Consider the following 16,514-nt stretch of genomic DNA (forward strand, 5'->3'; position numbering starts at 1 on the left):
TAACGCTACGATTTCGTGTAGTATTTTAACTCAAATTTATAACCAAAAAACAGGACCTATTTACACCTAATCATTAAATTCACACAGATTCCTGTTTCACACAGGCTTATATGTGGATCAAGTTCGGAAAAAAACTTTGTGACCCGGTGTGGTAGTATTTTTCGACAAAGCCCGATATGTAAAATACGTTCATTCAACCGTGACCGATCTACAGTGAATTGTATTGTAGAATATTTTGTATGGCGGTATTGTGTATTTGCCCACTGATCTCTATGTTTAATAGAGAACAGTGGTATTTGCCGTGTTGTTTGTAAAAATTGTTAGGAACAAGTCATGCGTAACTTTTATTCAGAAATTTCTTATTTCTCCCAAAAGGACAATTGACAATAATGTTGTTGGGTGCAATATAGAAAACTATAAATACAGAGTGTAAAAACTACAGGTTCCGTGATAGTCCTTTCGTGTTTTTGTCTTGGGCACATAAGTAACAGTTTGGTGCAGAGCAGTGATATGAAAAGTTTATGCATACCTGAAGCAAGAATTCCTGATTTAGAAAATGGGAATGCTGAACTTGGTGCAGAAAAGAGCGATTCATTTGGGAAGGAAATTAATCGGGAGGAAAAACAAGTAAACTATTTAAATAACCCTAAGCGTGCCAACAAGGACTCAATGACCAATGGAGTTATAAGTAAACATCTTCAAATTTGCAATGCTGAAAAAGTTACAAGAAAACCGTTTAAAAAAAATGTACAAATATTTGATGATAAAGCAAATCTTTGTGAAGAGATGAATTTTGTGATTGGATCATCAGCCAAGGTAGTATGTGACTGTGTATATCGACATCAAGTATGCAAGAAACATATGTATACTTGTGACAAGAAGTTGACAGTTTCTGAAACTGGTTTATTTGCCAGATCATTAGTTTCAAAATCCGACAAACATGTTTTAAGAAATGGATTTCACACCAATTATGTTCATCACCAAAAAGCTCATGGAGACACCCTTCATGCTAAACCATGTACTTATCACCCTTTTCCCAAGTCACATGTAACAAATGGGACTGTTTTTACATGTTCTTTTGTATCAAACTCTGTCCTCAACCATAAAGTAGTTGAAAACGATTGGAAAGCTAAAAGATTGGAAAGAATACAAAAGCCAAACCGTTCTCTGCAATGTGCCAGAAAAAGACAAGCTGATAACAACATATCTCAAGCAAAAAAGATGCGAAAGGTTGATATAATGGAACTGTGTAAACTGAATGATGTACCTCAACCAGAACATTTCTCCACATACTGGTACAAGATTGCATGTTCAAGTTACATGTCTAAGTCTCTGCTGGCAGCAAAATGTGCAAGTATGTATCCATGCACTGAACAAAGCCAAAAACAATTTGTTCAAACAGGAAAATGGCATGTTAAAATACCTCTTTTGTTGGATGATCAAATTTCAACTGAACTGGAGTATTACAAAAATGTCTGTCAAAACCGTAATATGTCAGGGAACAGTCTGCCGTATAATTGGTATATTAATAGACCAAATTCATCTCAAAAGCCTTCTTTTCAAAATGATTTGTTTGAGGTACTGGAATTAGCTTCACCCAATGAGGACCCAGACGTAAACAAAGATAAGGATCAAGTTTGCAAAGACATATTTGAGCCATCAAGAAAATCTAAACGATTGGAGAAAAAAAGGGATCTGGGTGTGCTGGGACCATATCAAACAGATTATTTGGTTGAAATTCCAAGTGTTAAAAAGAATAAAAAAACATGCACATCTTTTGGTAGCAACTGTTTCTGGTACTTTTACAGCAATCTTAAGGAAACCAACCATAGCACATGGAAGAAAGTTTGTGCCAAGTATATGCAAAAGCTAATGCAAAGACCTATCCCACAAAACATGCATTGGTCTAAAACTAAAATTGAAGACTCATTTGGAGGTTTAGTTCAACTCTGCTCACCATCAATAAACAGAAGTATGGCACAGATAAAATTCCTACTGTAATAAGTATAAACCTGTAAGGTGTTTTTGTTACCAAAATTTTCTTTGATTTTGTCAAACCCAACTGGTACTTGTATGTATAGCTTTTTTACAGTTTTGATCAATTTCTTCATAAAAGGATGGTACGTCACATAGTGTGCTTTGTGATTTGTTTTTTTTTATAAATGGATGTAATAAATGTCTAAAATAGATTGTTTATCACAAGTCATGTGCTAAATATTTGTATTTCTTTTTTCAACAGACTCAACGTCTTCTGGAACATGCCCATATTGTACTTTGCCTTTTGACGATATGTCAGACTCTTTTAAAGATGAGCATATTAACAGACATAAATGCAGTGATGAATGGACTTTAGTGGCTCCAGTTTCTGCCACCCAAAAAAATAAAGCAAAAAGGAATAACTACAGTTCAAAAAAAGTTGACCGAAGCTGTTTTCAAAAGAAACTGGTAAAAATCTCTAAGTATAATGGTAGAAAGAAACACTTTGATTCACAGTTAAAAAAATCTGGAAAATCATTTTGTTCTTCTGCATATACCCTTTGGAATTCTCAACCAAACTATTTTTCGTTCAACCGCAACCCATATAAACGTGCAACTGCGCGAAAATCTCGGATACAACTTGTGTGAGAGGACTGTTGTTTACCCATTTCGTTAACCTTCAGGTGTCCGAATAAACCCAGTCACTTTTCAAAGCTTGACCAGTGATAATGAGCGTAGATGAAAGTATTTTGTTTATGCCTCTCGCACGATTTTATTCAAACGATGTCTCGGTTGATCGCTCATGCAATACGAAACCTAGCTGTGGTTGCGTTGGCGCCACGACACGAGCATTGCCTTTGCACTATGCCTTCCTTGCGCTATTTAAGATAATAAAGTACAATTATACTTTGTGTGATTGTGATTCAAGTATACAGACAGGTATAAGGCATCAGTTTAATCGAACATGCCTTACACAGCACTTTTCTTTATTTTCGCCCTGTGTTTCGATTCAAGCAAAGGTAAGTTTATGTTATGTTTATACTTTGAACATCAAAAAAATAAGAAAGCTTGTTGAGCCTTTTGCTTCATGCACTATTTCATGGAAGATTGTAGAACGTGAACCAAACTGCATCCAGCGCCTAAATAACGTTTTCATGTGTGTGTGTGTGTCCTTAGGGGGGGGAAGTCTTTTTGCACAATAATTTATGAAAAAGTTTTGCCATATCTTGTGATAAAATTGTAAAACATCAGAACATATGTCACAAGCGCTTGTATGTTATTGCTGTAATTGGCTTTTTCCTTTATTACACTTATTAAGAACAAATAACGTTCCAACCTAAAAGCTATAGATGATTAGCTGGGCGTGTTTTTATCAGATATTCAAACCCGAAAAGCAATTTCTTAACCTAACCAGTGCCATACTTCGTGTCAAATGATGTTGTAGCCTTATTATATAGCTTCATAAAAATTCAAATTGAACTGACGTAAAAGTTTGGTGTGACGCAAACGAATTAAAAGGATCCAAGTGTACCAACAACCCCTGCTCCACAGTTGCGATTATTGTTCGAAGCATTAAACAAATTGCCGTTTTTATGCATGCTGAAATTTATGCCGCATATCTCCTATACTGTATGACTGCTAATTCCTAGGTTTTATGTAACGGTAAGGAAATTGGATGGGCGAGACAATTTACTGGGGAGGAAAACGCTTAGGCTGGGTCCACACTCACGGGACTCTTCGTTTGTTTCTTTATACGCCAAACAAAGAATCCGCCGGCGCAAAGCGTGAGTGTGGACCCGGCCTTTGATGGCAGGCAAATAAAATTAACAGTTGGTTGACTTGTCAATCGACAACACCAAAATAGCACGAACGGAATTTTGACCATGGGTCCTTTTCTGTCCCATGCCACCAGTAAACTTTCTTTCCAGTTAATACACACTAGGTCTTTTTTTCTTTTTTTTAGACATTTTTTTCTAACTTTTTTCCGTGCCGCCTCCGAAAGAGCTTGATTGGTGATTTGAAACCGCCCCTAACTTCGCAAAAAAATATGACATGTTTGCATAAAGACAATATCAACGTGAAGGCGGGCGAGACTGACGACGAAAAACGAAAAAACAGTTTCTCAAACTAGGCATTTTAAGGGTCCAATGATCACACAAAAGCTGTGACCACTAAATGCTAATTTGCGCATTATTTTCAGCGCCTCTGATAAAATTACAAAGTAGGGGCACTGGCGTCCACTTTAAAAATAATTGGTTTAGATCAGTGGTTCCCAACCAGGGGGAATTCCCCTCTAGGAGGGAGTTTTGTAATTTGTAGGGCAGGATTTGTGTCACAATATTAATCTCTTAGTTTAATATCTGTTCTAAGAATTACTGCAGCGTACAATAGGATTCCCAGTCGCTGCTTTGCTGAAGCTAAAGTCTACTTGCGTGTTCTTGCTGAAGACTACTAAATTTTCAACTCCCTGGCAAACTTGTTTATTAATTGAAACACACGTTTGCAATACCAGGTGGCATTTGTTCCAAGCGCGCTAGTGACAGAGCGAGTAACTTCTACTGCGTGCCAGTTGTTAGTTAAGTGACCGAGACTATAGTTGGGTGTCAAAGTTAATGACAGAGAATAATGAAAGCGAATTATGACAACGAATTGAGAGAGAAAAAAGTGCGAACAGGTATTTAACAAGTTACAATGAAGAAAAGGTCTGTTGTCGAGCCAGATGCCAGAAGGCTGTGCGATTTCTGCCGGAAAACCTAAAACACCGTCTGCAGCCTTCGGTCCGTCTTTGTTCCAAATGTGTGAAGAATTAAATAGGGAAACATGCATGTTGCTACATTACATTAAAATGTTAATGTAAATGATATTTTAGCAAACTGAATTTGTAAGGGGAATTAGATTTGAATATCGACTAAAAGGGTGCACAGGACAAAAAAAGGTTGGGAACCACTGGTTTAGATGCTTCGTAATTTAAATTTATTGAAAACATGCGCCATGAGCCGTCAGGCAATTTGTTTATTGAATGTTTAATCCCGTGCATAGAAAATCCATTATCCAAACCTAGCCGAATAGGTTCATTTAGGCTACATTGCCGTTGTATAACAACCCAAAAACCACGGTATAAATCGTCCTTATTTATTTTTACGTATGACCAGTCCACAATAAACATCGCCTGCTACGGAAAAAGTTTAAACAATAGTTTAAACATGCGCTTGTCCGTTTCAATTGCACAAACCTTTTTGTTGCACTTGTAAAAGCAAAAACAGTTGCTTTTTAAAATGTCTGCATCAAAATCAGTAAATACATATGTTACTTTCTGCGATCTGCCAAGGCGCCACGCGACACAAATATGACTTTCAAAATGGACACAAATCGGATAGAACTTGCATAAAACAACGTTGTGTCAGTAACAAAACATAAACCTGTACTAACAGTTACAAACACCGACACCTAGCTGACACTCAAATAGAATAGGTTATACCCTGAGGGCGCAATATAAATAATATTTTTGCAATTGGTGTCTTGGACGATTTTGCGATAACGTAGGTTAGTCCTTAAAATCACAAAGTTTTTGTTATGTTGTATGTAGGCCTACTTTTGTTTGCCAATACATTTTTGCAGCTCATCCCTGTGGTGATCCTGGCTTCGTGATTAACAGTGAACGTCTATTTCAAAGAAACAGGAGACTAGTCCAATTTGTTTGCAGTCCTGGATTTCAATCCCTAGGATCTCCTTTGTTATCCTGTGTAAACAAAAAATGGAGAGGATCCAAGCCAGTTTGCACAGGTTGAAAACACAACTTTGGATATGTAAAAATTAATAAAAAATTTTACCCGCTAAAATTACATATTTAGCCCCAGGATGCCCACCATTAGAAATTCTGCGCAATGGTAAAAAAACTAGGGAACTTGAGGGAGGAGTTGTTAGATATTCATGCAATTCTGGTTATAGTCTCAAAGGAAACCCACTGGTATATTGTGATGGGTCTCGCTGGAATGCAACTCGACCAGTTTGCATAAGTAATAGGTTATGCACGTATGCTAGGCCATTAAATTCATTTGTTTTTTGTTGCAGAAACCAGAAATTTACAGAAAAATTCATATACTCCTATTTATTCCCACTTAAAAAACTTCCAACATGCACAAGACATTATTCGAAATGAACTTGCTGGAAATACATCAAACACAGAAAAAAAATATGTCCTACCTTTGTACATGGCGATAGGAAAAAATGGTTCAGACCTTCGTGCTCAACAGACCAACACAGGCAATGAGCAAACTCCAAAGAAACTTTCATCTTTATTATATGTAAGCAAATAAATGTAATGCAGACTTGTGTGTGCAAAATCAGATTATTGCTTTCCACTCAATCCAAAGTTAAACTTCAATGTAAATATTGCGCAGGCTTGCTGATGTGCCATGTACAACGGTTGCAGCTTACAATTGACCCATGGAACAGTGACCATAAATTGTCATAGTAGTGTATATATGTAAACTGTTGTTTCAAGTAAAGCAGTTGCAGTTGCCTTCTCTTACCAACAAAAGCTTAAATAAAATAGTTTTATTGTTGACACAAAAAATAGTATATATGTCATCAACCATGTGAAATAAATCCTAATATAGCTTTTATAAATCCAATATTTTACATAAAAATATGATTAGGTTTTATTTCACAAAACACATTTTTTGTTTGAAGCACTTAAACTGAATATATTTACAGTACAGAATTAATAATAAAATAATTTATATAAAGGTTGAATAATACAAAAAAATTGTCTCAATTATGCACCCTTTGAATGTAATATGACTAGGTTTTAACCACTTGCAGTTTTTTGTTTAACACATGCTGCAAACATTTAGTATAAACTTATGTTTCAGCAGACAAGCAGAACACCCGAAGATGGGAGGAATGTGACAGCACACAGTGATGTTACCATTCTTCACTCACCAAATAACCTAAATATCACCAATATTAATTCAAGTTTTTATAAATATAAAAAAGTGCAAAGGTTGTTGAAAGGATTAATGACCAAAGAAAGCAAATTTCAGGATAGCAATCAACTGAATAAAATCAGCATGCAGTCCCAACTATCCAAAACCCAAGGTAAAAAAATTATTTATTTATTGGCTTTGCTTCATTACTAAAATTAAATTTAAGTTATATTTTCAGGTATCAACTATCAAAAAATATGTTTGTTATATTGAATAAATTCAAAGCTCTTCTGGCCAAAATAATTTTGAAAATACATTTAAAATAATAATTTTGCCAGAAGAATGATTAAAGAATTTAAAAACCAAAGGCCCCTGACAGGCTTTCGACGGCACACCGTATCAATATGATTATTTGTTCAATTCCACTGAGTGATCTGGGAACAGCTTTGAATTTATTGAACATTATGCCTGGTAGCGTCAACAACAAAATATTTGTTGTTAAACTTCCAGTGGGTGCCAGTGTTTGGCACCTGGTGTTCGAAAACAAATGTGTTTAAATACCAGTATAACCACTGAAAAATACTTTTTAATTATAATATTGTTTCAATCCTTCTTTTAATTTTTGGTTAACCATTATTGTTTTGTTTTCTTAGTTGACAATGATTTAAACAGCACATACCAGGTAATTCAGATCTTTTTTTGGATGGGTGGTATGTAAAATCCGTATTGTAGTCTTGAATGCATTGATGTGTTCTCTGCAACTACATTTATTCTACATTTACTACTTTATTAAAATTTGAATTGGCTTATTTTATTGCTTGTTGAAACAATGAATAGTATATGCAGAATGCAGTTTAAAGCTCAAAATCAAACTTCCAGATTTTTCAATGTTTATAAAACAAAAAGCTCAAAATTACCCTAAATTTTGGTAAAAAATTTCCAACCATACTGTTTGCCAAACTTGCTCATTTTACAAAACTAAGCAAACTTTATAATATTAAATATCAGTAAAATCCTTTTTTTATCTTTTTTTTCCTAATTTTTGACTTGTTTATTATTCCTGTCTACAAATTGATTTTGTGAAGTTCAATATACATTTCATGCAGATCTTTATACAATCAGAACGGATTTCTTGCCCTTCACCACCCAGACCAAGACGTGGATTTCATATGTAAGTTTTCAAATGCATCACTTTGTAAATAATATATTTTGTTGTTTGTATGTTGTTTATCATATTATTTTTAAATCAGAGAGTTTTTACTTATTTTCTAAGTTTTTAATTATTTTTTAGCAATTATGTGAGTTTATGTTTTTAGTCATTCCATAAAATAAAATCTGTACTTAGCTGAAATATGCATAGTTTATTTCATCATTGCACTTATAAGTGACATTTTATTTTACGAAGTGTATAATTGTAAAAAAATATTGACAAAAAGTTTTGTATTCCTATAAAAAGTCAAAACTGAATACTTTCTAGAACAAGGCCTCTTCCCCAAAATTTTCTGGATGATGAGTATGTGTATTACATCGAGTACCATTGCTTACCTGGCCTTACTATGGTTAGTGGAGATAATACAAGCTACTGTTTAATAAATGGAAATTGGAGTGGAGAAGTTCCTGTTTGTGAAGGTATCCTTTTTGTTTATTGTTTTTGTTTTCAATCAAAATAATGGTTGATATTGGGTAGATGTCCAAGGATGTGTTACTGGATTCAAGAGGACAATTACCGGTACATGTGAAGGTAAAAAATATCAGACATCATTCGCTTTTTCTCACAGTTTTATTCTTAAGATATCAATGAATGTGATCGCAACAATGGAGGTTGTCCTCAAATTTGTCAAAATACCTTTGGAAGCTTCACATGTGGATGTCAGTATGGGTTTCATTTCTCCCCAGATATGTTGTCATGCATAGGTGAAAAAGTTATATTTGCAAAACCCACATAAGAGTAGTCATGTGACCTGAGTTTTATTGCAATTTTGTTTTAATCAGATATAAATGAATGTGAAAACTCGGTCCAACTATGCAGCCAAATTTGTGTAAACACATATGGTTCTTATCAATGCGACTGCCTCCCAGGATTCTTTCCTTTAAATCAAGATGGCAGAACTTGTTTAGGTTTGTTTACATTTTTTATTAATTATTATTGAAAAAGTGATATGTTATGTTGTGTCAAGATATTAATGAATGTTTACCTGATGGACATGGACCATGCCATGGAAGTTGTGTGAACAGCTATGGAAGCTTTTCATGTACATGTGCATCTGAGTATGAGCTTGGAAGTGATGGAGTAACTTGTGTGTCAGCCTGTGACAGTGGATTTAAATTAAAAAAAGATAATGTTGATGGGCTTAAAAGTTGTTTAGGTTTGTTTAGTGTTGAATAGTTATGCCATTTGTTGGAATATTTCGTGGTATGTTTAGAAAAAAGCAAATAGAAAAAATATGTATTGGTATAATTAAACTTAGAATCTAAATAATGGCAATTTTGAAGATAGGATCCAGGCCAGATTTATGCAAAAAAATTCATCAATGAAAAGATATTTTGTAATATAGAATAACTAGTATGTAGTTTCTGGTAGCATTTTACATGGCCTGCAACTGTGACCACTAAACTAATATATGTACTAGGGATGTGCCAAATGGAGAAAGATTCGGGTTCGTGCGAATCCGAATAATTAGAAACATTATTCGTGCGAACCTGAATATATTCGTATGTAAGTACGACGTCAAAACTAGTTGGTCGTTTGCATCATGTGCGAAAGCATGATGCTTTATCAACTATTGTTTTGCTATCATACAACAAATATATTGCATACAGTTGATTTCTGCAAAGTTTAATAAACTTATGTTAACCAACAAACAGTGGCCGCTACCACTTGTGTTTAGGAAAAACGATACTTTGACTTGACGTAACGTAGTAAAGCTGTTATATCATGATTGACCAAATACAATGTTTGAAAAACCACCGGGATTTTGCTACAATCGCAACGGTATTTTCGTCACTTTTTGTTCATTTGTGGTGATAAACCAATAGCAAAAACGATTACATCAGTTTTCGTGGCATTATAAGCGGTGCTGCCATTATGGTCACGTGAAAAAGACAAAAACCTTGGCAGTTGTATCACACAACCATATTATGTCCCAATAAATATTCGTATACGAATCTTGCGCAATATTCGGGTTCGCACGAATATGAAATCTGTGCTAATATTCGGCGAATCTATTCAGGTTCACCTTGGCACATCCCTAATATGTACACAACTTTTATTAAAGAAAACTTGAAAATTTTAGCACCAAATTCTTGCATCATAAATATAACTGTCGAATTGGCTTTCAAATAATAGCTTTTGAAGTCTTTCATGACTTTTATGTTCAATTTGATGCTATTATAACTGTTATTTGAATATGTACATATTGACTCATATGAATGTTAAAGAGATTGTTTTCTTTTAATCAATAAAGCTTTTAAAATGATATTCAAACAAATGTATCTGAAACAAACAGATGGATGTGATATTGCAATTTTTTTTTTAAAAAAAACAGACATCGATGAATGTGGCGGAGATGAACACATGTGTGAAAGTATTTGCATAAACACATTTGGAAGTTATATTTGTGATTGCAATAAAGGCTTTAAGTTAAACATTGACAGTCATACATGCTCAGAGAATGTTGTTGCACCATCAGTTTCATTATATAGTGTAAGGGGTAAGTTTAACAATGTGAAGGACAACAAAAAATAAATTGGTGGTAATTTTTTTGTTCATATTTTAAGATTGTCCAATGCACTCAACAATCCAGGAGGTTGAAGGAACTAGTCAGTGCACATGTATCTTGGGATACAAAGGAAATCCTATACTTCAAATCGAATGCACAGGTTAATTGAATAGTTTTACACACATCTGGGACAATTTGTGGCTTGTTTTGGTAGCATGTTTTGACAAAAGTTTGGGCACTAGTAAGATATAGATAGTATAGTAAGCTCAAATGTTTTTGTATGATATCATTTCTTGACACTTTCACAGAATTTGCCAGAGAAGTTGCAGTTTGGATGTTTCAATACAATTCCTGACTGTTTTATTAGAATCTGAAATTTTGCAAGTGTTAAATTGAACAAAAGACATATTTTTCTGTGTGTTTTTTTGTACATCTAATCTTTATCATGCAGCATTGTGAACACAGAATTTTTCATAATTTTATTATTACCTGTCATAATAGCAAATATAGTTGCGCTGTAAATGTAAGCAACAAAACCATATATGAGCTCGAGTTGCAGAATTACAACAGCTGAATATCTTCTGTTAAAGTGCTGAGAAACTTTTGTTTATTTACACAAATATGTTTAACACAGAAACCTATTAAAATAGTTATAGTTACATTTTCTTCAAGAAATTAATGAATGCAATGACAGTAATTATGGATGCTCTCACAACTGCGTAAACACAAATGGTGGCGTTTACTGTGAATGTCCCAGTGGTTTTGCTCTGGATACAGATGGGCGAACATGCAGGGGTGATTGTTAAGTTTATTTGTAATGCATATGCAGTATTTTGGTGTAGAATATATGATGATACATGTTTTTTGTAGACATTGATGAATGTGAAGGAAGTGGTCTCTGCAGAAATGGAATTTGCAGAAATGCTGTTGGGTTTTATAACTGTAGTTGTAATGATGGTTATGTGATTGATCCTGACAACCCTTATGTTTGTAATGGTGAGACCTTATTTTCACTTTTACCCGTTTGCAGAACAAATTTTTAAATTTTAGAAGTTTCTCAAAACTGCACACCCCTTAGTTCACCTTCAAATGGTAAAATCTTGCCCTCAAATTTATGTCGAAATGCTAGTAGCGCGACTTTGGGACTCATTTGTATCTTTGTATGCAATAGAGGATATCAGGTTGTTGGAGAAAGAAAAACAAGGTGTACAAGCAATGGGTGGAGTTCCCAAAAACCTTTTTGTGTAGGTAACTAATTTTGCTTGATACCACATTTTAGAAAAAAAGGTTTTTGTTAAGTTACATACTGTATACAGCAAACAACCGGCCATGTGGACCATTGCAAAATCCCGAAAATGGAGGTGTTCTTCCAGCAAGACTGTGTCTTGGTCAACAAAGCTTTACTGCAGGTCGAGTGTGCTTATATACTTGCAACCGGGGATATCAAATGGTTGGAACAGGCCGACGTGTATGTGGAATGCATGGATGGAACAGTGTAGCTCCAACTTGTATTGGTGTGTAAAACACTTAACTTCATGTTTAAATAACTAGACGGACTATAGAAAGACTCTTCAGAAATACCCTACTTCTAATCTTTCTAATTTGTAAATATTAATTATTGTAAGGTCATAACTGTAAATATGCTTTGCTATAATTTATTATCAATTGATTTAAAGTTAGTCCACCATAATTTAATATGTTTTTAGTTCAGTTGAATAGCCAGGGCTTCCAAAACTGGGGTTGTTCTCTTAGTTTTTAAGTATAACAATTTCATAACGTACCCACCTCCTAAACAATTTTCAGTTGTTTTCGGGAAATTTGGCCAGTTAGAAAGGGTTGTGAGTGAAAAAAGGATTATGTATAAAGTCATGGATGCAGTTTTTAGACACTATGGAATAGTTTTACAAACTGAATAGTGGTTTTAAATGATGTGTTTTGACATTTTAGAGTGGTACCTTAGAGTTTTTGGATGTTTTTGCCAAGACTTGTTATCAGTACAATATTTTTTTGATAAGTTTGTTTTTTAGACTACTTATCTTGTCTTGCTTAAAACTACTTTTAGCAACAGAGCTATGTCTGCCAGTTGAACGCCCCATGAATGCTGAGGTCATACCACGATCATGTTACATTCAAAGAAGTTTGAGATGGCAACTTTGTGTGTTTGTATGTAGAGGTGGATATAGGTTGGTTGGTAATATAACTGCCAGATGTGGTTCACATCAGACATGGAATACACCACCACCAAAATGCGTCAAAGAACATGCAGGTAAATGTTTGTTTGTTTGTTTGAGAGGAAATTGTGTTTCTATTCACCGTTTCTGTGTTGAAATTACTTATGCATGACTTTATGGCCAGCAAAGAATAAAGGCATTGGAATAAGATTTAAGACAAAAATAAATAATCATACTTTTTATTGCAAGCAGAAATTATTTTCCATATGATATGTGATCATTGGAAAGCAGAAGGGCTAAGGTTGAATGATCAAATTTTTAGAACTAAACAAATGATTCTTATGCTTACAAGAATGTTTAAAAGTAATGCAAAAATGATAAAACTTTCAGATAACCAGGCTTTTAGATAAAAAATTTCAAGTATGTTTCCAAGTAAGGAATGGTATGTTTATTTCGCCATCATTATTACTAGATTTTAACAAAGTTTATGAAATGTTAGTAACCTAACATTAAACATGTCTGCAGCCAATGATGTGATTCCTGTCATAAAATGTCCGCCAGATATTGATGTAGATTTAAGAGAAGGACAAACATATGCAAATTTTACGGTGGGTGGTGCGTTTTTCTGGCATCAAATAAAGTTAAACAGTAAATGAACTATTAAAACTATTGTTGTGCCATTTATTTTCTTCATGTTATTTTCTGGGAGCTATATAAACACAATTGCAAATGGTTACCTTCAGGTTGTTGGTCCAGTTTCAAATATGAATATTATTGAGCGGCGAAGTGATGGTCATGGGTCAAGGAATTCTTTTCCTGCAGGAATAACTATAGTTGAATTTACAGCTTATTCTGATGATCGAAGTAGAAATGCCTCATGCAGTGTGAGAGTCAATGTGAAAGGTATGTTTGCAAATCTGTATTTGCATATATCGGATTTCTTTTAAAACTGCACAGATAAGGAAGCACCTGTCATACAACAGTGTCCACAGTCCATAAGTATCATCACTTCTGAACAGAACCCTAATATTTCATGGGAAGAACCACTGTTTAGGTAATTTCACAAAATAACTTCAAATTGTGTTGTTAATTTATTGTAATTTTCAGCGACAATGTAGGAGTTGTGGATGTTCAGATATCAAGAGTTCCTCCAGGTCGTTTAACCTGGGGTACATACAGAGTAACCTATACAGCAAATGATGCTGCTGGAAATATTGCTGAGTGTACATATGCAATCACCCTAAAGAGTAAGACACACATTGTTAATTTTGTTGAGAATTTGTGATGAATATGTATCTTGCAGTGGGACCACAATGCTCCCCTATGCCACCACCAGAAAATGGAAAAATTTCATGTGTTTCATGGCTAAAAGGAAAATTTTGTGAAATATCATGTGACATGGGTTATGAATTATCATCCGATTCACCATTAACACTTTTATGTGCAAATGGGGCTTGGGCTTCCCCTATATTCAATCCACAATGTTTGAGTGAGTTTCTTGTTGTAATATGTATTGTATAAGATTAAGGATGAAACATGGTGCTTAACAACTGTTAACAAGTAATATAGGTTAAGTTCCAAAGCAATTCTATTATCATTTAAAAAAACTTCTACCACATTGACTTTTGCGTCTGTGAGCTGACTGCCCAATCAAGTAATTGCACTCTCACTGAACTTTATGTTCTTTCATTACTTTGTTATGACTGATTCTCTAAAAGCAATGTTTTCCAACCGTTGGTACTCGACGACATTCCAGGTGGTACACGAGCACCTTTCCTTAATCCCCTAGGTTACTTTGTATAACTGAACTAGGTGGTACGCGTTAAAATTGTTTTACCTCCAAGTGGTATGCAACCACAAAAAGGTTGGGAATCACTGTATTAAAGTGGTAAAGTCGGCAAAAATAGTTAGTAAGAACAGGGCTTTTGTCATGGCTGACCCTATGTGATAATTAAGAGTAGTCGTAGGCATTGAATCTAGGCATCGTAGGCATGGAGTCTAGGCATTATACGCATAGAGTCTAGGCATCGTAGGCATTGAGTCTAGGCACTCAATGCCTACGATGCCTATACGACTCTATGCGTACAATGCCTAGACTCAATGCCTACAATGCCTATAAGACTCTACGCGTACAATGTCTACAATGCCTACGATGCCTAGACTCTATGCGTACAATGCCTAGACTCAATGCCTACAATGCCTACGATGCCTATAAGACTCTACGCATACAATGCCTAGACTCAATGCCTACGATGCCTTTTAGACTCTATGCGTACAATGCCTATACTCAATGCCTACAGTGCCTACGATGCCTAGACTCTATGCGTACAATGCCTAGACTCAATGCCTACGATGCCTATAAGACTCTATGCATACAATGCCTAGACTCAATGCCTACAATGCCTATAAGACTCTATGCGTACAATGCCTAGACTCAATGCCTACAATGCCTACGATGCCTATAGACTCTATGCGTACAATGCCTACAATGCCTACGATGCCTATAAGACTCTACGCGTACAATGCCTAGACTCGATGCCTACGATGCCTACAATGCCTACAATGGTATTTTAGAGGCACCCACAATGGACCCCATGATAAGACTTTGTAGATATACCAGTGCTTTTTTGGTTATGTTTAACTCCACAAATAGTGTAAATTTAATTTAATTTGAATGTTAACTATTCCAGAAATACTAAGTGTTTTTAAAAAGGAAGAATTTTTTTATGAAGCAAAACGTAAAGCATATATTAGGCCCATAGTGACCACAAATGGCAAACGAACTAGTCTGTATAACAGCATTTTTGGTGTGACCGACAAGGGCCAGTTTTATGAATAAAAATATGGCAGTCCCATGGAAAAGGGGTTGATTTCTTAGTGTTTTGCAATAAAATAATAGTGAATTACTCATGCAGGAACCGGTCAACAGGAGACCAAGGCAATCAGTACGTCAATATCAACTCCTAGAAATAATTTTGTTTTGAACAACCCAACTTCTCAAACAATGACATATGAACCAATGGAAAATTCATTAGGAATACGACTGTGTTTAAAAGGCCACACACGTGTCACGTTCACCGATGGCAGTTACCGCTGTGACCCCTGTAAACCAGGAAGTTATCGACCACAGTTACATTTGATAAAATCATGCATTCCTTGTCCGCATGGGTTTTACCAAAACTTGTCTGGACAAGGTTTTTGTCATCACTGTCCGGTTAACAGTCGACATGAATCGAGAGAACGAAGAAATGGTGTCACGTCTGTCACCGATTGTTAAAATAAATTGCAATTCTGAAAAATGTGCCAGTCTCTTTGTATTATCAGCATTATTTGCTGTGAAAAAGTTATTTGAAAAGCACCAAAATGTTTTTAAATGTTCATAGCTCAAAATTGAATCACAGAAGTACCTTAATTTGTGCTTTTATGTTAGACCCACCTCTTGTCTACGCGTTCAGGTCAAAATTAGTTGCAGGATAGTTGCCTAAAGTGCTCCCCAGGGTCGCCCCCCTGGTCGTACATTATTTTAGTTGAATAGGCTGCAAAAAATGTAAGTTGGTTTTGCGAAAAACTGAACCACAAAAACCTCATCCAATTTGCAATTTAATGTTGGCCCCAACCATTTTCTACGCAATGGGAAAAAAAATTGTCACAGGAAAGTTGCTTTGGTTGCCCCCTGGGACTGTTTTTGCTATCATATAAGACGAGGCTCCTCAAATCCT

The 16,514-nt window shown here is 35.1% G+C and overlaps 2 protein-coding genes across 3 annotated transcripts; both read left to right on the forward strand.

The window, feature by feature from the left end:
* Positions 1–380: 380 nt before the first annotated feature.
* Positions 381–2,625, forward strand: LOC145897490 (uncharacterized). Its single transcript, XM_082985802.1, has 2 exons — positions 381–1,972; positions 2,240–2,625. The coding sequence occupies exons 1-2, from the start codon at positions 511–513 to the stop codon at positions 2,623–2,625; spliced, it is 1,848 nt and encodes a 615-aa protein (XP_082841928.1). The 5' UTR covers positions 381–510.
* A 229-nt stretch (positions 2,626–2,854) lies between these two features.
* LOC145897489 (uncharacterized) lies at positions 2,855–16,088 on the forward strand. Of its 2 annotated transcripts, none has more exons than XM_082985799.1 (25): positions 2,855–2,996; positions 5,596–5,760; positions 5,829–5,993; positions 6,049–6,281; positions 6,852–7,077; positions 7,559–7,587; positions 8,012–8,076; positions 8,383–8,534; positions 8,593–8,646; positions 8,697–8,819; positions 8,898–9,023; positions 9,083–9,271; positions 10,451–10,615; positions 10,683–10,784; positions 11,297–11,419; positions 11,495–11,620; positions 11,675–11,872; positions 11,941–12,138; positions 12,687–12,890; positions 13,321–13,403; positions 13,539–13,698; positions 13,753–13,849; positions 13,903–14,042; positions 14,099–14,284; positions 15,711–16,088. In XM_082985799.1, exons 1-25 carry the CDS (start codon positions 2,942–2,944, stop codon positions 16,070–16,072), a joined length of 3,726 nt encoding a protein of 1,241 aa, XP_082841925.1. In that variant the 5' UTR covers positions 2,855–2,941; the 3' UTR covers positions 16,073–16,088. The 2 variants fall into 2 exon arrangements, with proteins under 2 accessions (XP_082841925.1, XP_082841927.1); XM_082985801.1 differs by having other exon boundaries at positions 6,855–7,077.
* The last annotated feature ends 426 nt before the right edge of the window (positions 16,089–16,514 follow it).

This window comes from Ascidia mentula, chromosome 4 (genome assembly GCF_947561715.1).
Source record: "Ascidia mentula chromosome 4, kaAscMent1.1, whole genome shotgun sequence".
Lineage (NCBI taxonomy): Eukaryota > Metazoa > Chordata > Ascidiacea > Phlebobranchia > Ascidiidae > Ascidia > Ascidia mentula.